Source organism: Eurosta solidaginis, chromosome 5 (genome assembly GCF_040869045.1).
Source record: "Eurosta solidaginis isolate ZX-2024a chromosome 5, ASM4086904v1, whole genome shotgun sequence".
In the NCBI taxonomy this organism is placed as follows: Eukaryota; Metazoa; Arthropoda; class Insecta; order Diptera; family Tephritidae; genus Eurosta; species Eurosta solidaginis.
This window is the reverse complement of record NC_090323.1, coordinates 217,611,891-217,635,455: the sequence shown is the minus strand read 5'-3', so window position 1 is coordinate 217,635,455 and position 23,565 is coordinate 217,611,891. Positions and strand designations below refer to the sequence as shown.

Genomic DNA, 23,565 nt, shown 5'->3' with positions numbered 1-23,565 from the left:
ACGATTTTTTAAATATACCGCTCCATGCGCCACATAGCGGAGTTTTTTTCTTTCTTTTTATTGCATTGTCATCGGGTTCTGAACTATATTCCAAGTTTCAAGCTTGTAGCTTCTCGGGAAGCTACTTAAATTTCAATTAAAAAATTCATAAACAACGCACGATACACAGAGTCAAGTTAAATAAAACTGTATAAAAACAGAACGGTTGGTCACTCTAAATATACTTATGTGTACATATGTTCATACACATCAGCATGTGGGTAAAATAAAAATATGTATATATCTATCCATTAGGCCGGGTCGATTTGTGGGGAGGCAAAAAAATCGCCCATTGCTCTGTGAAAATCATATTCTAGTGATCAAAGTAAGAAACTTTGCCGAAGGAGCCATACCTCTAAAACGAATTCTGATGTCCCCCCCTTTGGGTCGTAGGGGCAAATTTTGAAAAATCCCACTTTGAAATGCCTATGTTTTTTATTTTTGGAGTTTATTTTTCTCTTTAGAAATTTATTTAGTCAGAACATATGTAAATGAAAAAATTAATTTAACTTAGTAATAGAAAAGAAATTAAAAAAAATTATTAGAAATTAGCGTTTTTACAAGCCCCTTTTAAAACCAAGGCATAGGATAGGTTAGGTGGCAGCTGCCCTGATAAGGATAGCTCACTTGGACAACACGAAGGTCCGTTGTGATACCACATACACCAAAAATAACGGTGACCTAGATCCAGCTACTTAGAGAATCGTTGGGTAGCAACGATAAAGCTCCGAATGATACCGATCTCAACTTTGGATATATCCTCGGGAGATCCAAGTGAGTCGCGACCGAAGTACTTTCGCCTAATTCTGGCAAAAGCTGGACAATCAAGCATAAAGTGATTTGGTGATTCCACCTCATCATCCTCCATACAGCTGCAGCAGGATGGAGTTTCCAGTATATTGAGACGTACCGCATGGATACCCATGGGACAGTGCCCTGTCAAAACCCCAATGACCTTTGATAGGTGGGCCTTAGTGAACCCAATTATTTCAGCAGACCTCCTGCCATCCACTTTCGGCCAGAAAGATCTTGCTACCCTGCAAGACGTGGTATCCGCCCAACGTTTGCTGAGCTGATTCGAGGCCCAGCTATGGGCAAGGCATCACTGTGATGCATTTGCATGTCGTAAACATAGTTGTGTGGGTTTTTTATTCAACCATTTTAAAAACTGAAGGTATCACTGTGACACAATTGCAGATCGTAAAATTGCTTGTGTTGTTCTTTTTAAGCCACCACAAGACACAGCAGGTAGAATTGAAATTGCCCCTACCCAAAAGTTCGACCCAAAGGGGGGGGAGGGGACATCAGAATTCGTTTTAGAGGTATGTTTCATTCGTCAAAGTTTCTTACTTTGATCCCTAGAATACGATTTTCACAGAGCAATGAGCGATTTTTAAATCGACCCGCCCTACTATCCTTGCTTAGATAACCACAAACAAAAGACTTACCTCGCACTTGACTTGCAATAGCTCTATGATCCATTTTGTTTGTATTAAAACTTTTTGGCTACGCTGGGTGGGCAATTAGATTGGATAGCAGCTCTTAAAATGTGGCTAGCGAGCACTTTTACAAAGACTCAATAAATGAGAGAGGTCAGCGGATAGTGTGGGTAGATGGGGTGTGCTGGAATAAAATTGGATAGGTGCAGGTAGACCGTTGCAAGTAATGACTCACATTGAGCGTTTTGCTTGTGCGGTACACCCCTCCACTGCCAACAATTCGGCGCAGTCTGCTGATAATAATTTTACGTATTTAAAATACGCTATTGATACAAATGTATTTAACAAATTTTCCACACTTTCAATAGCAACAAAATATTCATTGCCAATTTATGTTTTTCTTTAGTTTGTTTACTTATTTCCTTTTTTGTTGTAATATAATTTTTTTTTTGCTGAAATGGACGGTGATTAAGTTGCTGCGCTCAAATGCTTTTTATTGCTGGTCACTGTTAATAGTTCTCTAATAATATTTCCATTTTTTTAATTTTTTTTTAAATTGGATTGTGCAATTAAAAGTTATATTAATATGATTTTACATTTGTTTAATTTGTTTTTATTATAAAGCACAACGTTAAAGCACACAAACGCAAACACATATATGTATCTTATACATTAGACTGGGTCGATTTATTAACCGATGTAAAGATTTTTCGATAGGATTTGGGCTTAGGAAAAAAAGTTCCACTACGCATACCCAAAAAAAAAAATAATTTTCGAGCCTGCGAAATTTAATATTTTTTTTGTTTTTTCGACTTTGATTTTTAAGGTTTTTTTCATGACCTACTAAAAAAATTTTCATTTGATTGTAAAACTTTCATGTATACCCTGTCCGACCCAAAAATGTTTTTTTGAAAAAAACTGTTATCAACAACGTTTTTAGCGGACATTTTTGGGTCGGACAGGGTATACATATGAAAAATTTTTTAGTAGGCCATGAAAAAAACCTTAAAAATCAAAGTCGGAAAAAAGTCAAAAAAATGATATTTCGCAGGCTGGGGTATGCGTAGTGGAACTTTTTTTCCTCAGCCTAAATCCTATCGAAAAATCGATGGCGCGATATCGGTTAATAAATCGACCCAGCCTAATATGTATTTATACATACACACATTGGTACAAACAAAAGATTCGCAGCATATCATTATGTTTTTAGCGTTTATTGTAGTTGTTCAAATTCGAGGGGCACCCCAAAATGAGAATAGCTTTATTCCCACATAAACAATTAATTTAGAGTAAATCATTTACTTTCTCCTTACTCCTACGAACCTAATATACGCTCAACCGTTTAGACGGTTGGGGCCGTCCAGCAAGACGCGTCAGTCGCCTCTTCATTAGGGTAGGTTAGGTTAGGTTAAGAAGGCGTACGTGAGTGTTACCCACACTTCCACTCGGAGACATTTTTGTCCATTGTGAGTGCCCCCAGTAAGTGCAAATTCGTTTAACCCCATTACCTCCTAGTGGTCCTCAACGAACCACTGGCTTTCCCTGGTGAACCCAAGAAGAAGCGAGACGTCCGCCTTCCCAACCTCTGCCAGGCTGTCGAAGAACCGTGAGTACAGAAATCTGAGCCTTCTTCTTTGAAGCCCTGGACATCGGCAGAGAAAGTGGTAGATGGACTCTCTTCCTCCTCATCCTGACAGCTTCTGCAGAGGGAGCTTGTTGGTATTCGTCGGAGCATTGATGCGATAACACAATGTCCTGTGATGACATCCGTAAGTACCTCACCGCGGATTTGTTCAGTTTGAGAAGGAAGCTTGTGCCTTTCCTATCCAAGCATGGCCATAAGGACCTTGAGACTTCGCAGTCAACCCTGTTGGTCCATAGCAAGTCCGTTGCCCTGTTTTCATATTCCTCGATTCTCCCCAGGCAATAGCTCAGCGGTGGCCGGAAGGCGCTTTCCACTGTGCCCAGGGACTTAACTTATGACTTATGGAAGCCAGCGAGGCTCGATACCTCCCAACGATATCCGGGTAACTGTCCCCAATTGGTAGCACCAATGGAATATAAAACGTTTTCCACCTGGTCTCTCCAGCGAAGTGGGGGACGTCTTCTTCCTCTGCTTCCAAATGAGGGTTCCGATTAAAACACTTTCATAGCTAGGGCATCGTCTTTCATTCGCTTTACTTGTCCTAGTCGGCATAGTCACTATGATGCTGTCTGCGTAAAGCTACTACAGCTCATCATTAAATTTCCTTCGGTACACGCCGTCGCCAGCGCATAGAAGTCCATAAATATTTCCAAGAACTTTGCTCCCGAGCACTCCCATAGCCGCTTCATCTGAAGTTGTTATGCATGACTTCCGTTTGCCGAAAAAGGACTTAACTTTTCAACTGCCTACCTAGTTTAAAGTAGCTTTTCTTGGCAAGCGTGATTCTTTATGGGATTTCAAGGTTATTGTAACTAAGTCTCTTAATGTTTCGAAATTATGGTTGCCAACAGTGGCGTGGTTGCCAAGGCGCAAATACGCTGACGCTTTGCTTGATGACAGTAGGTACTTCTGTTAATTCACCGCCTTACTCACCCGGCCAAAAATTGAATTAGAATGGCCTATGAAATAGCAAGGGCCTTCTTTTTATAAGCTAAATTAAGAAAAATCTGCTCCCCCTTGGGTTACGAACTAGCACACTCAGCGTCACAGCAAGATATAGAATAATTTAGAAAAAATTGGAGGTAGCCCTTACCGCTGCTGGATAGGAGTTTCTATTAAAAAGGGATATAGTACACCACGTTGAGAGTACCCCGTGCTCGTTTCGTGTTATATAGGATTCTTCAAGACTAGTTATCTTTCTCGTTAAAATGATCTTCATGAATTCCCCACGTGACCGATAAACCGTCAAACGCAGCACTTCATAACGGTTTGCTTATAGACGTTCTTAAAAGTTCCTATGTGTTCTTTAAGATGCGCAAAGTTCTCTATCTTTGTGGTGATAGACGTTAGTGCTGTCTCCACGAACTTTTCTTTGGAGTATGCGTGTTGATAACTTTTGAGCGTTTGAGTGTGCAAATTATTTTTGATGTGTACATCCAGGAGTCTTTCTAGGATTTTAAGGTGAAAGGACGCAAGCCTGATAGACTTTAATTATTGAACTTTGTATGCAAATCCCTTCCTTCTTAAGATATGAGGACTATCTTAGCTTTGGCCTCTCTATGGCATGCTTTATAGATACTAGTTAGCATTTGGAAAACATGTCAGTTGCCATTTTTAGATTTTAGTTTTAAGAATATTTGTGTGCTTCATAAGCTTTTAGCAGTCAGAAGGAATACCGGGAGAAGCGTGTACATTTCGAATTTCTTCGAAACGGCTCGACCGATTCTTATGAAATTTTGTGAGCATATTGAATAGGTCTGAGACTAGGACTGGGCCTGGAAAAAGGGAGGGGGGGGGGGGTAGTAATAGGTAAAAACTTCTTTAAAGTTATGCAGCTAGGCCAAAGTTAGGGCGGAACAACGTCTGCCGGATCTGCCAGTAATCGCTATAAAAAATGACAAATCTGTTCGTCTCCTGATTCTGTAACCTGCAGGAGAACAGGCGAAGAGCGTCTCATATAAATACTGAACATTTTTAATTCGGAAGAGGATTCCCGTCTAGTTTTATATAACACCAGTGAAACCACGAAAATGATCATGATGATTTTGATATACCGATATTCGGTATAATGGCCTGCAGTGGAGTTTTATCATTAGCGTCTGGTCGCCGTGAGAAATGGTTGCAATCGGACGTTTGTCTTACATCGGCCGACTTTTACTATGCAATGGTGTTAGATAACCCTATTTCTTGCATAGCGGTTGTCGCATAACCCGATATTGAGCCAAGCTTTTATTTGTGACGATTTTTTGATGTCAGCGATTTTAGGACCTGCATCTGAAAGGTTCGATCCCTTTGTCAAGAATGTGCCTCTACTTGTCTGCGCAAAGGCGAATGCGACATCTACTGGATTCATCGCTATAAGCGAGGGGCATGCATTCCGTGTGGGATTTGTGCTGGCGGTGAACCAGCTATATTCACTTACGAAGAACGTATTATTTATACGTGCTCATGCATAAACCAACCAAGAAGAATCAGTTGTAGTTTTAGTTTAAGCCATTTTTAGAATTACATAACAGGCAATTCCATGCTTATAATATTAAATTTCTCTATTATCTTATTTTCTGGCACTCAATTGTATTTGGTAACACAATATAGCGGATAGATTAATCTTGTGCCACTGAACGGACTTACAATATTTGTTTACGCTCACTTTAAATTGATTGAGTTTGTCACTGCTAAATGAATCAAAGGCATTCGCAATCAACAAACGATTTTGAAGGGCTTGCTACCCTTGAGCTACAAGAAGGTTTCCTAAGAAAATTATATACAAAAGCACACACTTTAATAGTGTCGTTATATGGGATATTTACAAATGATGTACATATGTATGTATATACATACATAGGAGCCTTGAAATAAGAAGGTCAATGGTTTTTTGAGCAATCATATTTGTTTCTTACACACGAATGTTATTTTGTATTATTTAGAAAATAATTTAAAACAAGTAAGGAAGTCTAAGTTCGTGTGAAACCGAACATTACATACCCAGCTGTACACTTGAAATTCTGTTGTTGTTTGTTTTGTGTGCTTAATAGTGTTACAAGGCTGCGCAATAATACATATACATATAGTTCTATTCTGAATTAATTTTTCTTCGAGTTATAGCTCCCGAAACATAGAAAATTGCTTCGTCATAAAAGGGGCGGTGCCACGTCCATTTTTTGAAATTTGAAGTTTTTCCTATTTATTGTTTTAAATCCACTTGGAAAATGAAATACCATTGATATAAAGCTCTTTTTTGCAAAGCTATAGCTTATGTTATTCGTCCGCGACCATTTTAAAAATATTTTATATAAAAGTGGGCGTGGTCCGTAACCGATTTCGTTAATTTTTCTTCAAAGCATTCCTTATAGTAAAGGCAACCCCTCTGCCGAATTTTGTTACGATAGGTTTAACGGTTTTTGATTTATGATTAATAATATTTGTAAAATTGATTTTATCACAAGTGGGCGGTACCACGCCCATTTAAATTTTTTTTTTTTAATTTTTATCAAGAGCCTCAATATCAGTCCACGCGTCAAATTTCAACATTCTAGGTGTATTATTTACTAAATAATCAGTTTTTTTGTGTTTTCCAAAATGTTATATATATAAAAAGTGGGCGTGGTTATCACCCGATTTCGCTCATTTTCAATACCAATCTATTCTGGGTCCAGATAAGCTCGTGTACCAAATTTGGTGAAGATATCTCAATATTTACTCAAGTTATCGTGTTAACGGACAGACGGACAGACGTACGGACGGACGGACATGGCTCAATCAAATTTTTTTTCGACACTGATAATTTTGATATATATCTATCTCGATTCTTTTATACCTGTACAACCAACCGTTATCCAATCAAAATTATACTACCCTGTCTACAAGTACAGCTGGGTATAATTATAAAATTGATTTGCTTTCATAAGTCACGCCAACGAGTCTGTGCATCGCTATATGTATGTATGTATTATATAAAGTAAAGGTGCCTATGTTCGGGTGTAACCGAACACGATATACTCGCGTGAGTTTCAATTTCACAGTTAATTTAAAATAAATTACATTTTCGGATTTAGTTACGAGGGATTTATTTTTGTTTAGGCTATAGAAATGTTGTGTAATGGTTGTTCGGAATAGGGGCGTGGCACTACTCATTACAATAAAACTTGTTAAGTGAAATATGATTAATGTAAAACTATTTTTCGCTGAGGTATAGCTCATTATTCTAGTCTACGACCCTTTTTAACATCCTCTATATATAAAAGTGGGCGTGGTTTTTAACCAATCCCGTCCATTTTTACGTGAATTATTTCCTGCTATAAAGAATGTATGTATTTCCAATTCAATTACGATATGTAATTTCTCTTTCAGTTATGGCTGCCGGAACATAGAAAATTTCTTAGTCAAAAAAGGAACAGTGCCACACCTATTTTCAAAAAATTTAATATTTTTTAACTTTTTGCTATAATTCTATATAGAAATTAAAGCACCATTGGATATTACGCTATAGCTTAATATATTCGTCTTCAACACTTTTAACAGTCTTATATATAAATGTGGGCGTAGTCCGTGGTTATGGTTCCCGAAACATAAAGGTTGCTTGGTCATAAAAGGGGCGGTGCAACGCCCATTTCAAAAATATTAATTTTTTTGTTACAATTCTACTTGCGAAATGAAACAACATAGATTTAAAGCTCTTTTTTTGCAAAAATATAGCTTATTTTATTCATCCACGCCTCTTTTTAAAACCTTTTATAAAAAAGGGGGCATGGTCCTCAAACCGATTTCGTTCAGGTTTTTTCTGTTTTCCAAAATGTTATATATGTAAAAAGTGGGCGTGGTTGTCATCCGATTTTGCTCATTTTAATTGGTCCCCCATTGCCAATCAGTGCCAAGGAACCCATATACCAAATTTTAATAAGATATCTCAATATTTACTCAAGTTATTGTGTGCACAGACAGACGCACGGTCGGACGGACGGGCGAACGGACATTAATTTTTTCATCCTGAGCATTTTGCTGTATAGAAGTCTATATTTATTTTATCGTTTATGCCGTTATGATCAACCGTTATGTTACCAAAATTAATATACTCTGCGTGCAAATCAGAGCGTAGGCCACAAACACAGAACGTGCTCAACAGTTTCTTCCTGCAGCTCGCACTTCCTACATCTGCTGTTACGAATGAGGCTTAACTTATAGGCATATGATGCCAGGCAGTTTCCAGTAAATATGCGCATCATGAGCCTTAAGTCTTGTCTCTTTAGAGATATCAGCAACTTTGTGAGTCTAACGTCGTAGAATTTGCACATGATCTTAGGAATTTTGCAACCGCGCGCTCCTGTTTACGCCTATTCTGCCTAATGGATCATATGCAACTCCTGTCTCCTTTAGATTTCTCCCAAACGGATTAGGACGTCTATCGTCGAGTACTGCACCATATTTTACTTCTAATGCTTCTTTGCATTCCAGGACACTTATTGATGAAGTACTGTGTGAGATAATTTTCCTATTGCGACTGCAGCTTAAACACGTTTCTTCCAGAAATTCCTGCTTTCTTCACGGCTATAAATTTCCGCCAGAGAGACACTGCAGTAATCTGCCAGAATATTGGATCTACTTATTTCGGGATCGAGTCCAACCAACCCTCTGGCGTAATTGTGGCCCCAAGGTCACTTTCGAAACTCAGCCAAGGGACCACATATTTCGTTTGCCCGATATTATATGGCGCTAAAGCTTTTTTGCAGTTGCTAACGTGATATTTTTGGCCATTAGGTCTTCACCCAGGATGTTGGGTAGTTTTGGGCTCCCTTTATGCTTATCATTGATAATCTGCATATCTCCTCAAGTTTTTTGGTTTAACAAATGCTTAAATTCACAACGAAAGAGTTTTGGTGATAGGCCCCACGTGCATCCTGAAATTCGCGGAAGCTTTCTTCGCTCTCTCTTCCACGTGGACTTTGCACGACAACTTACTATCTAGTAGAACTTCAATATACTTTGTTGTTGAAGAGTTACCTCTTCAAACTTAGGCTTAGTCCAATTAAGGACCTTATATTTCCTAGTAATAATACTAGATCGAGTTTTTCCGCGATGGCGGTTAATCCGACTCCAGACGCCCAGGCTTGTATATTCCGAAGTGCATAATCCATCTGCATTTGTCGCTTATGATGAATGAAACGTCATTTGCATATGCCGTAAGGTTGACTAGCCATCTGTTGAACCGTCTAAGCAATTGGTTGATAAAACTCTAACCTACGGCGTTCCTCTGCATACAGATTTTGTTGCCTCGCATAGACCCCATTGCGACGTGATCGAATTCGAGGAAACATTTTCACATTTTTTTTATTGATTGACGCTGTTGTAAAGGTTTCTCATCTGATGGAAAGGGCTCTAGCTCGGGATAACTAAATATTTGTGTTGTTCTTGTAGTCTTTGTAGCGATAAGGACACACCCCGTGCACCTTGGGGAGTGTTATCTATGTTGATGGCCCTTTGCCGGATGCAGATCCGGTACGTTCCGGTAACAAGCACCATTAAGGTAAAAGCTCGACCATCTCGGGAACGATTTGGTATGACCACGTGAAACCTTTTAGGCCATACCGCCCTCCCACCCCCTAGATCCATAAGAAACTGGGGTCGCCAGAGCCTCGGCTGTTGAAGAAACAGGATTCCCCACGGGTAGGTGAGGTTGACAATTGGGTTGGGGCAGCTATATATTTCACTGGCAACACCTTGAATCAATATTTTAAGCCCCTAACCCGCTCGAAGTGTTATTTACGGTCTGGAAGTGTTGCGCTAGTCAAAAAAGGCAATTTGCCTAGCGGAGCATTTTGTTAGCACTTTTTACAGCAAACTCATACCCTAATATTCCAAAATTCACTTTCATATGTAACTAAATGTCTGCACTGGCTATTTGAAAGCTATTTACCAACGGTTATACATATTTATGAATTTTTTATACACAGTGCTGGGCACCTAAATAACCCACTTTTATTTTTAGACAAAATTCACAACTGCTTTCTTTACGTTTTTTTCTTCCCATTTCCTAAGAATTTAATTTTAGTGCTTAAAACAAAAAACACATCAATTCGACAAATTTCAAACATTTGGAGTCAGAACTATTGAAATTGCTGGGATTTCTTTCCATACAAAACCATAATTTATTTTTTTATTTTTTGGAAGATGGGCAACTCCCTCTACAAAAAAATTATCTAAATTAAACAGTTTTCGATGTTGCTTTAAAATTTTCATGCTCGAAAATATTTCGAATAGAACGTTGGAAATTTTCATCTAAAATTTTGAAAATCCCTTGAAATGCTGTGAATTTTAATTGAAATTTAACAAAGGAAGCAGTTGTGAATACTGTATAAAACAAGTAGCAAAATGAACCGAGGGAAACCCTGGAATGTGTTTGTATGACATGCGTATCAAATGAAAGGCATTAAAGAGTATTTTATGAGGGAGTGGGTCATAGTTCTATAGGTGGACGCAATTTAGGGATATAGCCATAAAGGTGGATCAGGGTTGACTCTAGAATGCGTTTGTACGATATGGGTATCAAATGAAAGGTGTTAATGAGTATTTTAAAAGGGAGTAATCCTTAGTTCCATAGGTAGACGCCGTTTCGAGATATCGCCATAAAGGTGGACCAGGGGTGACCCTAGAATTTGTTTGTACAATATGGGCATCAAACGAATGGTGTTAATGAGTATTTTAAAAGGGAGTGGGCCTTAGTTCTATAGGTGGATGCCGTTTCGAAATATCGCCATAAAAGTGGACCAGAGGTGACTCTAGAATATGTTTGTACGATATGGGTATCAAAAGAAAGGTGTTAATGAGTATTTGAAAAGGGAGTAATCCTTAGTTCCATAGGTGGACGCCGTTTCGAGATATCGCCATAAAGGTGGACCAGGGGTGACCCTAGAATTTGTTTGTACAATATGGGTATCAAAAGAAAGGTGTTAATGAGTATTTTAAAAGGGAGTAATCCTTAGTTCCATAGGTGGACGCCGTTTCGAGATATCGCCATAAAGGTGGGCCAGGGGTGACTCTAGAATTCGTTTGTGCAATATGGGTATCAAACGAAAGGAGTTAATGAGTATTTTAAAAGGGAATGGGCCTTAGTTCTATAGGTGGACGCCTTTTCGAGGTATCGCAATAAAGGTGGACCAGGGGTGACTCTAGACTTTGTTTGTGCGATATGGGTATCAAATGAAAGGTGTTAATGAGTATTTTTAAAAGGGAGTGGGCCTTCGTTCTATAGGTGTTCGCCTTTTCGAGATATCGCCATAAAGGTGGACCAGGGGTGACTTTAGAATATGTTTGTACGATATGGGTATCAAATGAAAGGTGTTAATGAGTATTTTAAAAGGGCGTGGGGCTTAGTTCTATAGGTGGACGCCTTTTCGAGATATCGCCATAAAGGTGGACCAGGGGTGCCTCTAGAATGAGTTTGTACGATATGGGTATCAAATTAAAGGCATTAATGAGAGTATTAAACGGGAGTGGTGGTAGTTGTATATGTGAAGGCGTTTTCCAGATATCGACCAAAATGTGGACCAGGGTGACCCAGAACATTATCTGTTGGATACCGCTAATTTATTTATATATGTAATACCTGTCAAGATTTTAAGGGTTTTTTATTTCGCCCTGCAGAACTTTTTCATTTTCTTCTACTTAATATGGTAGGTGTCACAACCATTTTATAAAGTTTTTTCTGAAGTTATATTTCGCGTCAATAAAACAATCCAATTACCTTACCATGTTTCATCCCTTTTTTCGTATTTGGTATAGAATTATGGCATTTTTTTTCATTTTTCGTAATTTTCGATATCGAAAAAGTGGGCGTGGTCATAGTCGGATATCATTCATTTTTCATACCAAGATAAAGTGAGTTCAAGTAAGCACGTGAACTAAGTTCATTAAAGATATGTCGATTTGTGCTCAAGTTATCGTGTTAACGGCCATGCGGAAGGACAGACGGACGACTGTGTATAAAAACTGGGCGTGCCATCAACCGATTCCACCCATTTTCACAGAAAACAGTTAACGTCATAAAATCTATGCCCCTACCAAACTTCAAAAGGATTGGTTAATTTTTGTTCGATTTATGGCGTTAAAAGTATCCTAGACAAATTAAATGAAAAAGGGCGGAGCCACGCCCATTTTGAAATTTTCTTTTATTTTTGTATTTTGTTGCACCACATCATTACTGGAATTGAATGTTGACATAATTTACTTATATACTGTAAAGATATTAAATTTTTTGTTAAAATTTTACTTTAAAAAAATTTTTTTTTTAAAAGTGGGCGTGGTCCTTCTCCGATTTTGCTAATTTTTATTAAGCGTACATATAGTAATAGGAGTAACGTTCCTGCCAAATTTCATCATGATATCTTCAACGACTGCCAAATTACAGCTTGCAAAATTTTAAATTACCTTCTTTTAAAAGTGGGCGGTGCCACACCCATTGTCCAAAATTTTACTAATTTTCTATTCTGCGTCATAAGTTCAACTCATGTACCAAGTTTCGTCGATTTATCTGTCTTTTGTAATGAATTATCGCACCTTTTCGGTTTTTCGAAATTTTCGATATCGAAAAAGTGGACGTGGTTATAGTCCGATATCGTTCATTTTAAATAGCGATCTGAGATGAGTGCTCAGGAACCTACATACCAAATTTCATCCAGATACTTCAAAATTTACTCAAGTTATCATGTTAACGGACGGACGGACGGACGGACATGGCTCAATCAAATTTTTTTTTGATCCTGATTATTTTGATATATGGAAGTCTATATCTATCTCGATTCCTTTATATATGTACAACCAACCGTTATCCAATCAAACTTAATATACTCTGTGAGCTCTGCTCAACTGAGTATAAAATAATAGCGTGCTATTTATGTGACCACCACTGTACAAATGTACTATATATACTATATCCTATCCCTATGCAAATCTGTTTTGCAGTTTTACACTGGTTTATTGGTAAAAGTTCATTGAATGTCACCAAAACGAAGGTCACATGACCAAAAGCATAAATATTTACAAGCAGGGCTGGTGGGCGATAGTAGAAAAAATAACAAACAACAACAAAAACAATAGTGAAACAAAACAGCTGTTGATTATTGTATCAGTACAATTGTTATGGTGTTATGTTGGTTGGAAGCTGTAATTGTTATTGTTATTTGTTGTATTTCTATCGTGCGTTGTGAAGCAGAGCTATGGATGACGTTATCACAACGCAATGAAGGACGAGCTCCAATTTCAGCTTCCACGCATATTTTTTTATTTACATACTTTTGTTTGGTTTCTCAATCTATCAAGTAAAAAGTGTTGCCGTTATAAAACCATGAATGAAGAATAAATAACAAAGTTAAAATATGTAAATATTTAAAGTTCGTTAGTTTGGCAGTCTTTGTGGGTAGTGTGCTGGCTTGCCGTACAGAAGTTTTGAGTTTCAATTGCCGTCAAAAATTCTTGTGAAAACGTTTTTAAACAAGTTTATTCCTCGGCGGTGGATTGGCAAACCCTTCTACTATATCTCTGTTATGAAAATCTTTTTACCAAATATTCATCTGACCTATCGTTCTAAATCGGCTTATGGAACAATCAAAAAGCAGCACACCACAAATTGGATAAGAAGCTTGGCCTTGACCTCTTATTACTAAGGTATGTTGCTACAAATTATAATTGGTAATTTTAAATTTGTAAACTTGATAGCGATTTACTCATACCTGAGAACATCTTTTAATAAGAGGCTTTAAAATTACTGTTTTCGTTGGGAATAAATCAGGCGTTTATACGGGCTGAGTCAAACAAATAAGTGAATTTTGCTTTGTTAGCTCTAAGGACAATGGGACCAGTTCTCGGCTTAGATTCATATTTATATTTGAAATTCTGGCTAAAAATTCGGAATCAAGGCCCCGAATTACATGTGTCTAATTTAGAGGTGCACGTTGTCGGGAAAGTTTCGAACCAAACGCTATTTTTTTATACTCAGCTGAGCAGAGCTAACAGAGTATATTAATTTTGTTCGCATAACGGTACCCCGTCACGGAATAAATTAATCGAGATAGATATAGACTTCTATATATCAAAATGATCTGGGCGAAGAAAGAAATTCATTTAGCCATGTCCGTACTTCCGTCCGTCCGTTCGTCTGTCCGGAAACACGATAACTTGAGTAAATTTTGAGGTATTTTAATGAAATTTGTTATGTAAGTTCCTGGGCACTTATTTCAGATCGCTATTTAAAATGAACGTAATCGGACTATAACCACGCCCACTTTTTCGATATCGAAAATTACGAAAAATCGAAAAAGGGCGATAATTCATTACCAAATGGCCGCTTTCTCGATGAACTTGGTAGGTGCGTTGACGCAGGTGTTATGACGCAGAATAGAAAATTAGTAAAATTTTGAACACTGGGCGTGGCACCGCCCACTTTTAAAAGAAGGTAATTTAAAAGTTTTGCAAGCTATAATTTGGCAGTCGTTGAAGATATCATGATGAAATTTGGCAGGAACTTTACTCCTATTACTGTACGTGTGCTAAATAAAAATTAGAAAAATCTGATAACGAACACGCCCACTTTTTAAAAAAAAATTTAAAGTAAAATTCTAACAAAAAATTTTTTATCTTTACAGTATATAAGTAAACTATGTCAACATTCCACTCCAGTAATGCTATGGTGCGACAAAATACAAAAATAAAAGAAAATTTCAAAATGGGCGTGGCTCCGACCTTTTTCATTTAATTTGTCTAGAATACTTTAATGCCATAAGTCGAACAAAAATTTACCAATCCTTGTGAAATTTGGTAGGGGTATAGATTGTATGACGATGACTGTTTTCTGTGAAAATGGGCGAAATCGGTTGAAGCCACGCCCAGTTTTTATACACAGTCGACCGTCTGTCCTTCCGCTCGGCCGTTAAAAGGATAACTTGAGCATAAACCGATATATCTTTAATAAACTCAGTTCACGTACTTATCTGAACTCATAATTCTGTACCAAATATGAAACAAGTAAGGAAGGCTAAGTGGGTGTAACCGAACATTACATACTCAGTTGAGAGCTATGGAGACAAAATAAGGGAAAATCACCATGTAGGAAACTGAACCTAGGGTAACACTGGAATGTGTTTGTATGACATGTGTATCAAATGGAAGGTGTTAATGAGAATTTTAAAAGGGAGTGGACCTTAGTTCTATAGGTGGACGCCTTTTCGAGATATCGCCATAAAGGTGGACCTGGGGTGACTCTAGAATTTGTTTGTACGATATGGGTATCAAATGAAAGGTGTTAATGAGTATTTTAAAAGGGAGTGAGCCTTAGTTCTATAGGTGGACGCCTTTTCGAGATATCGCCATAAAGGTGGACCAGGGGTGACTCTAGAATTTGTTTTTACGATATGGGTATCAAATGAAAGGTGTTAGTGAGTATTTTAAATGGGAGTGGGCCTTAGTTCTTTAGGTGGACGCCTTTTCGAGATATCGCCATAAAGGTGGACCAGGGGTGACTCTAGAATGCGTTTGTACAATATGGGTATCAAACGAAAGGTGTTAATGAGTATTTTAAAAGGGAGTAGGCCTTAGTTCTATGGGTGGACGCCTTTTCGAGATATCGCCATAAAGGTGAACCAGGGGTGAGTCTAGAATTTGTTTGTACGATATGGGTATCAAATGAAAGGTGTTAATGAGTATTTTAAAAGGGAGTGCGCCTTAGTTCTATAGGTGGACGCTTTTTCGAGATATCGCCATAGGTGGAGCAGGGGTGACTCTAGAATGTGTTTGTACGATATGGGTATCAAACGAAAGGCGGTAATGAGTATTTTAAAAGGGAGTGATCCCCAGTTCTATATGTGAACGGCTTTTCGAGATATCGCCATAAAGGTGGACCAGGGGTGTTAATGAGTATTTTAAAAGGAAGTGGGCCTTAGTTCTATAGGTGGACGCCTTTTCGAGATATCTCCATAAAGGTAGACCAGGGGTGACTCTAGAATATGTTTGTACGATATGGGTATCAAACGAAAGGCATTAATGAGTATTTTAAAAGAGAGAGATATCGCCATAAAGGTGGGCCAGGGGTGACTCTAGAATGTGTTTGTACGAAATGGGTATCAAATGAAAGGCGGTAATGAGTATTTTAAAAGGGAGTGATCCCCAGTTCTATATGTGAACGGCTTTTCGAGATATCGCCATAAAGGTGGAACAGGGGTGTTAATGAGTATTTTAAAAGGGAGTGGGTCTTAGTTCTATAGGTGGACGCCTTTTCGAGATATCTCCATAAAGGTAGACCAGGGGTGACTCTAGAATATGTTTGTACGATATGGGTATCAAACGAAAGGCATTAATGAGTATTTTAAAAGAGAGAGATATCGCCATAAAGGTGGACCAGGGTTGACTCTAGAATGTGTTTGTACGTTATGGGTATTAAATGAAAGGCGTTAATGAGTATTTTAAAATGGAGTGGGCCTTGGTTCTATAGGTGGACGCCTTTTCGAGATATCGCCATAAAGGTGGACCAGGGGTGACCCTATAATGTGTTTGTACGATATGGGTATCAAATTAATGGTATTAATGAGGGTTCTAAAAGGGAGTGGCCCTTTGTTGTATATGTGAAGATAGAGATATCGACCAAAATGTGGACCAGGGTAACCCAGATCATTATCTGTCTGGTACCGCTAATTTATTTATATATATAATACCACGAACAGTATTCCTGCCAAGATTCCAAGGGCTTTTGATTTCGTCCTGCAGAACTTTTTCATTTTCTACTTAATATGATAGGTGTCACACCCATTTTACAAAGTTTGTTTCTAAAGTTATATTTTGCGTCAATAAATCAATTCAATTACCATGTTTCATCCCTTTTTTCGTATTTGGTATAGAATTATGGCATTTTTTTTTTTCATTTTCGTAATTTTCGATATCGACGCCCACTTTGGTCATAGTCGATTTCGGCCATTTTTTATACAAAGTGAGTTCAGATAAGTACGTGAACTAAGTTTAGTAAAGATACATCGATTTTTGCTCAAGTTATCGTGTTAACGGCAGAGCGGAAGGACAGACGTGTTAAAGGACAGACGGTCGGACGGACGGACATGGCTCAATCAAATTTTTTTTCGATACTGATGATTTTGATATATGGAAGTTTATATCTCTCTCGATTCCTTTATACCTGTACAACCAACCGTTATCCAATCAAAGTTAATATACTCTGGGTGCAAAGCACGCCGAGTATAAAAAGTAGAGTTTGATTAATGATGACATGTAGAACAAAGTATTGTTACGAATATTAGCAAAACTAAGGGGTGCTGCCCACTCTAAGCCGATGCTAAACAGTGATATCATGCACATCCATAGATCAATCATTATGTATCTACATAAACGAATCATAATTGCGTCTACACATATGTACGTATACGAGCAGCGGAGAAGCAATGCACTAACACATGCATATATCTTATCTAAATTGCTCACAGGAGAGGGCAATAATTTGTGCAAATATTACTCAAATGAGATGTTATAAACGTAGTTGTGGCTGGCGATTTTGTAGCTGAAATAACTAATAAGTTCTGGAATGGAAAAGCCTGGAAGTATGCAATGAGATATCAAAAAGTATAAAAGGCGCGACAGTAGAGGCGAAGAGTGAGTTTCATTTGAGCTATCAATCAGTTTGGTTGTTAAGAAAGCTAGTTGCAGAGTATAAGTGTTATTGTGAAGTACTTTAATAAAGGCCATTTTTCCATTATTCAATATTGGAGTTATTTATTCAACAGTTTAGTGATTCGAACTTAGCAGAAGGGCAAATAAGAGGATTTGCAAGTAAATTCGTTACAGTATGTTATGCGGTATACTCGAAGATTGCCGAGCAAAGCTCGGTAGCCCAGGTACTAACTGTGATACGTCGTAGACAATTTTTGGTTGCTTTCTTTCTGATTGAGTGATTTAATGTCTGTGCTTCGTTACTTTTGTGCGCCCTCTCCCCCAATCGCTCATTTAGATATATATGCAATGATATACCTTTGATAAAAAAATTAGAATCCATGCTTTTTGATGAGTTAAAGAACATTTGTTTTTGTTGTTGTTATTGATGTTTAGTTAACCCGTGAAAAACTGGAGAATAAGTTTAAGCGTAGTTTAACTGACAAACTGAGTTGAACTTGTACTGTTAGTACACGAATATTAGTATATACATATATATATATACATTAGACTGGGTCGATTTATTAACCTATATCGCGCCATTGATTTTTCAATAGGGTTTGGGCTCAGGAAAAAAAGTTCCACTACGCGTACCCAAAAAAATAATTTTCGAACCTGCGAAATTAAATTTTTTTACTTTTTTCGACTTTGGTTTTTAAGGTTTTTTTCATGACCTACTAAAAAAATTTTAATTTGATTGTAAAATTTTCATGTCGGACGCAAAAATGTCCGCTAAAAACGTTGGCGATAACAGTTTTTTGAAAAACGGGCGATAACAGTCATGAAAAAAACCTTAAAAATCAAAGTCGAAAAAATTCAAAAAAATGGATTTCGCAGGCTTGAAATTTATTTTTTTGGTATACGTACTGGAACTTTTTTCGTGAGACCAAATCCTATCGAAACATCGATGGCGCCATATCGGTTAACTTTCGTCCATACAAATCGACCCACCCTAATATAAATACATACATACAAATATACCAAAAATAGAGGCGCCTTTTCTATTTTGTTGAAAGCTTTTTTATATATACATACATACATAATATATCCGTATACACAGGGCCGCATTAACCCTCAACGAGGCCCTAGGCAACCATAAATTTGGGGGCCCTTTTTTCGAGTCCTCTCCCTTCTTTTTTCGATTAAAAAATGCAAACTTGTATCTTTCATAAACATTTTATTGCCGCAATATAATAATATCAATAAAATTACTATCTAAATTTTAAACATGTCGTTTTCTACATTTGTATTCGGCAAATTCATCAATTATATCATCAATATCGATTTTGTTCAATAAATCTGACTCAATGCAAAGTATACATAACACCTCGAGTCGCTCTTGTCGCGTTGTAGCTCTTTCAGCAGCTTTAGTTATTTTTAATTGCGAGAAGGATCGTTCGGCAGAACAATTTGTGATCATTAATGTTGAAAAAATTCGAAGAGCTTGTTCTGTGTTAGGAAATACATCGGCTAATTGATCTTTCATTAGAATCTTATACAAATGACTATGAGTTTTTTGTGCATCAGAGTTCACGTCACTTTGGAATTGTTTCATTTCAAAGAAAAATTCTTCCAAATCTCTAGAATAAAAACAAACTAAGTTATTTATAGCTTCGTGGAGGTCTTCATCACTTAGAGAAAAGTTTATGAGAAATGCAAATATCTCTGAAACTTCCATATACACTAGCGCACGTCGTTTGATTTCACTGTGAAGATTGTCGATGATTTCGAGGAAACCTTTTGTCCTAAAATCATCGCGAGGCGAAAATTCTACTTCTGGACTTCTGGAGCATTTCCGCCATTAGGTTGGTTTTTTCTACGACGAGTATGTTTTACGATTTCTGTATAACCTACACCAGGTAATAATTGTTTTGTTTTTTCCTCGAAATCATTGAACTTTTCACGGAATGAAACTAAACTCTCTTCTAACGATTCGTACAAAAAAGCACACGGTTGCAAATCTGCCTTTTCACTTTACAATGAGTTACTCACTGAACGCATGGCAGTCAAAATGGAGTTCCATAAAATCAACATGAAACCAAATTCGAATTTTTACATCTTATTCGCAACACACATCGCCTCATAACGAGTATCAGTATTTTGTGATTCATCATCAGCAATGATTTCTAGAGCTTCTAGTATGATATCAAAGGAACCGTAAACTTCATTCGTCGCATTCGAATGTGCTTCTCAGAAATTTTAGAAGTCTTTTTCATTTTTCGGGGCCCCCTATATATACATCCCACTCGAAACAAACATGCCAGTACAATTCACCGCGAACATACAAACGAACTGACTTTTGTGTCACATTTTCTACAATTTCACTCTCATCAATTTTTCATAATGCGCCTAAAGAAGTATAACATAAAAAATATAATACATAACTTCATAAAATAGTAAATGCAAAAAACTGCTAACAAGATGCACAATCAAAAACTCACCTACTTAGCTAGAACATTTCAAAACAAAAAACAATAACTCCAAAATCTGAATAAACTAGCGAAAGTAAAAATTTATAGATTATCGATATGGCGGAAAACCAAAAACTAATTGATTGGCTGTGGTAAGGTTATGACAAAGTAATTGTAAACAAACAACATTTTTTTTAATTAGCAATTATAAACATTTATTTGTAGACAATTCTTCCTCTCTGCACACCCTGCAATTATTTTCATGGCAAATTACTATTTATAAAATCTCGAACAGTTGCATTATTTATATTTGTATATAAAGTCGGAATATTTGGAGACTCTATTATCCTAGATGATACCACAGCACATAGTCGTCCATCCACAACGGCCGGTGCACCAGAATCTCCAATACACGTTTGAGCTACGTCACTTGCAGCACAAATCTTTGATTCTGGTATATATGATTTTGCCTCCGTATACATATGCACACATCTGTCCTGTGGCACTACATAAAATATAGCAGATTGGAGTATAGGAGAAGCTTTCTTAATGCCTAGAGTTGTCGAACCCCATCCACTAACTAGCATTTCTGTGTCCGGGTTTAATTCAGTACAACAAAGTCCAATTTCGTCTATTTTATCACTCCGGGAGAAGGGTTCACTCAATACAATCACACCTATATCCATATCAATTGTTTTTTCATTATAATTATGTGGAATGTTTATATCTTGTGCCTTGCGAAATTGGCCATTTTCGGGTAACTCACATAAATCGGAGACACCAGCTGCAACAGTGATTTCATCTACGGGAATATCTATCAAGCAATGCGCGGCAGTAACCACCCTCTGCATACTGATCAAAGCACCAGTGCAAAAATAACCATCATAATCATGTATTGATGCCACATATTTCCTCTTCTCTATATCCGAATTAATGCCATCCTGAATGCGATATTGGGAATTTGTATTATTGAAAAAAAAGCTAAGGGCGACAAACGCGATCGCGAAATAATTGCGTAATTTCATTGTAGTTGAAGATTTTTCGTCGATTGTTAAGTTTAAAATGAAGCATGTTATATTTTCTGGGCGCTATTTATACAAATGTTTCCTCTTGTTCTCAGAAATTAGAATACTTTTTAATCAAGCTTAAATCAATTGAGGTAAATGCTAATTAGATGAATTTCATATCAAAACCGATATGCATTGAAACCGACCCCTTCAGATTTTGATGAAATTTTGCATACAGGTACACTTTACCTATACAAACACAACGTTATTTTTAGAAATTGCATTGTGGGCGTGGCAAGGTGTCAAAGTAGTGAAAAATGCGAGAAAAATGACGATAATATTTACTTTTGCGCTGTGATAACGACGAAACGGCTCAACCAATTTCAAAGATCTTGATGCCATTGGAAATTTATTCAAATAGGGTTCGAAAACATTTCTAATACATTGAAAATGTTTTTTTCTTAAATAAAATTTTAAATTTGAAAAAAAAAAACTTCAAAGGCCAAGCGTTTTAAAATAAAATATATTTTTTTAGAAAGGTCTATTTAATATATATAACATATCCAAAAACTAAAATGGCGTATTTTTCCTTTTTTTAATTTTAAGTAAATGCATCTCTTTTTTTTTTTGATGTTATGGTACCTTTGAGCTGTGATAACTACGGAACGGCTCAACCGGTTTCAAAGATCTTGATACCAATGGAAAGGTATTCGATTCGGATTTCGAAAATATGCACTGTAAAAAAATTTTATACACTGAAAAATTTTTTCTTTCAAAAATAAAATTTTAAACTTGGAAAAAAATTCAAAGGTCAAGTGTTTTAAAATAAAATATATTTTTGTTAGAAAGTTCCATTTAATATATATAACATATCCAAAAACTAAAATGGTGTCTTTTTTCTTTTTTTTTATAAAAATTTCTAGGTAAATTCATCTCTCTATATTTTGATATCATAATACTTTTGAGCTGTGATAACTATGGAATGGCTCCACCGATTTCCAAGATCTTGGTACCTTTGGAAAGGCATCCTAATCGGCTATCGAATTCGTATACTATTGCAATGGTACCAAAATCTTTGAAATCGGTTGAGCCATTCCGTAGTTATCACAGATCAAATGTACATTTTACCGTCATTTTTCACGCATTTTTCACAACTTTGATACCTTGCCACGCCCACAATTTTTCAAAAATGCAATTTCTAAAAACGAGGTGGTGTTTATATAGGTAAAGTGTACCTCTGTGCAAAATTTCATCAAAATCTGATGGGGTCGGTTTCAAAATGTGCCTTTTTTTATAGGTTTTGATATGAAATTCATCATTATAGCTTGTGGAAGTTTTTGGGCAAATTTCGTCATATAATTTCAGGAATAATAAAAATTTAACCAATAGCTTATGCTCTAACTAAAGAAAATTTAATTAGTAGATATTGTCTATTTTTATATAAGTAAGCATTTGCACACGTGAATAGATTTCTTAATTTAATAACTGTACAATAACTGTATTTTTAAGAAACAAATAGAGAAAAGTCCAAATAAGTATACTTAATTAGTTTTATCTGTTTTCAAACTGCTAATTAGTTCTATTATACTCTCCTGGTACAAAGCCATAGTTGCTGGCACTGCACTAAATTTTGAGCAACAACACTGCCCGAAACTAACTTCCTCTGATATTGAAAAGTAGCCATCTCCCAAAATTTGTTACAAGCAAAGCATAAGAAGAAGAATGTGACATTTGTTTTGGTTAAGGGTGTTGACACACTTTGCAAGTGAAATTATTTTTCCCACTGGTTCGTAAATTTTCTAACATTTTCGCAGGTAAAAACTGTAATATAACAAATGAATACGACACAAAATATGTTAGCAAGTATCTTTGTTGTAAGGGGATAATGTTTATACCAGTGCTTCGCAAAATTTTGTATGTGAATGGGCAAGGCGTAATGAACTTCAATTGCCACGTCTGAAGTTCCTTCATATTTACAAACGCAACATCTTGGATGATTGTGGTGTTATTGGAATGCATAATAACTGTATTTTTAAGAAACAAATAGAGAAAAGTCCAAATAAGTATACTTAATTAGTTTTATCTGTTTTCAAACTGCTAATTAGTTCTATTATACTCTCCTGGTACAAAGCCATAGTTGCTGGCACTGCACTAAATTTTGAGCAACAACACTGCCCGAAACTAACTTCCTCTACAAACTTGTTTCAATCTTTGGTTTTGCCATCCAATTCAACACATTGATATATGTATTAAATTTTAAAATTCTTTGAAAAGGCGTCGAATAACACCACATAGAAATATAAAAACGACCAAGCCAACAACAAACCAAA

The 23,565-nt window shown here is 36.7% G+C and overlaps 1 protein-coding gene across 8 annotated transcripts in view; it reads right to left on the bottom strand.

The window, feature by feature from the left end:
• The window catches only part of Eip63F-1 (Ecdysone-induced protein 63F 1), a 368,174-nt gene that overhangs the window by 133,862 nt on the left and 210,747 nt on the right, over window positions 1–23,565 (bottom strand). Inside the window, exon 1 of one of the 8 annotated variants that reach the window (XM_067788284.1) lies at window positions 1,488–1,705. The exons of the other annotated variants lie outside the window; for them this stretch is intronic. Coding sequence (XP_067644385.1) covers window positions 1,488–1,521 — 34 coding nt within the window. The 5' untranslated portion in view covers window positions 1,522–1,705. Of the gene's footprint in view, window positions 1–1,487; window positions 1,706–23,565 lie in introns of those variants that run through there. 8 annotated transcript variants of the gene reach the window in all.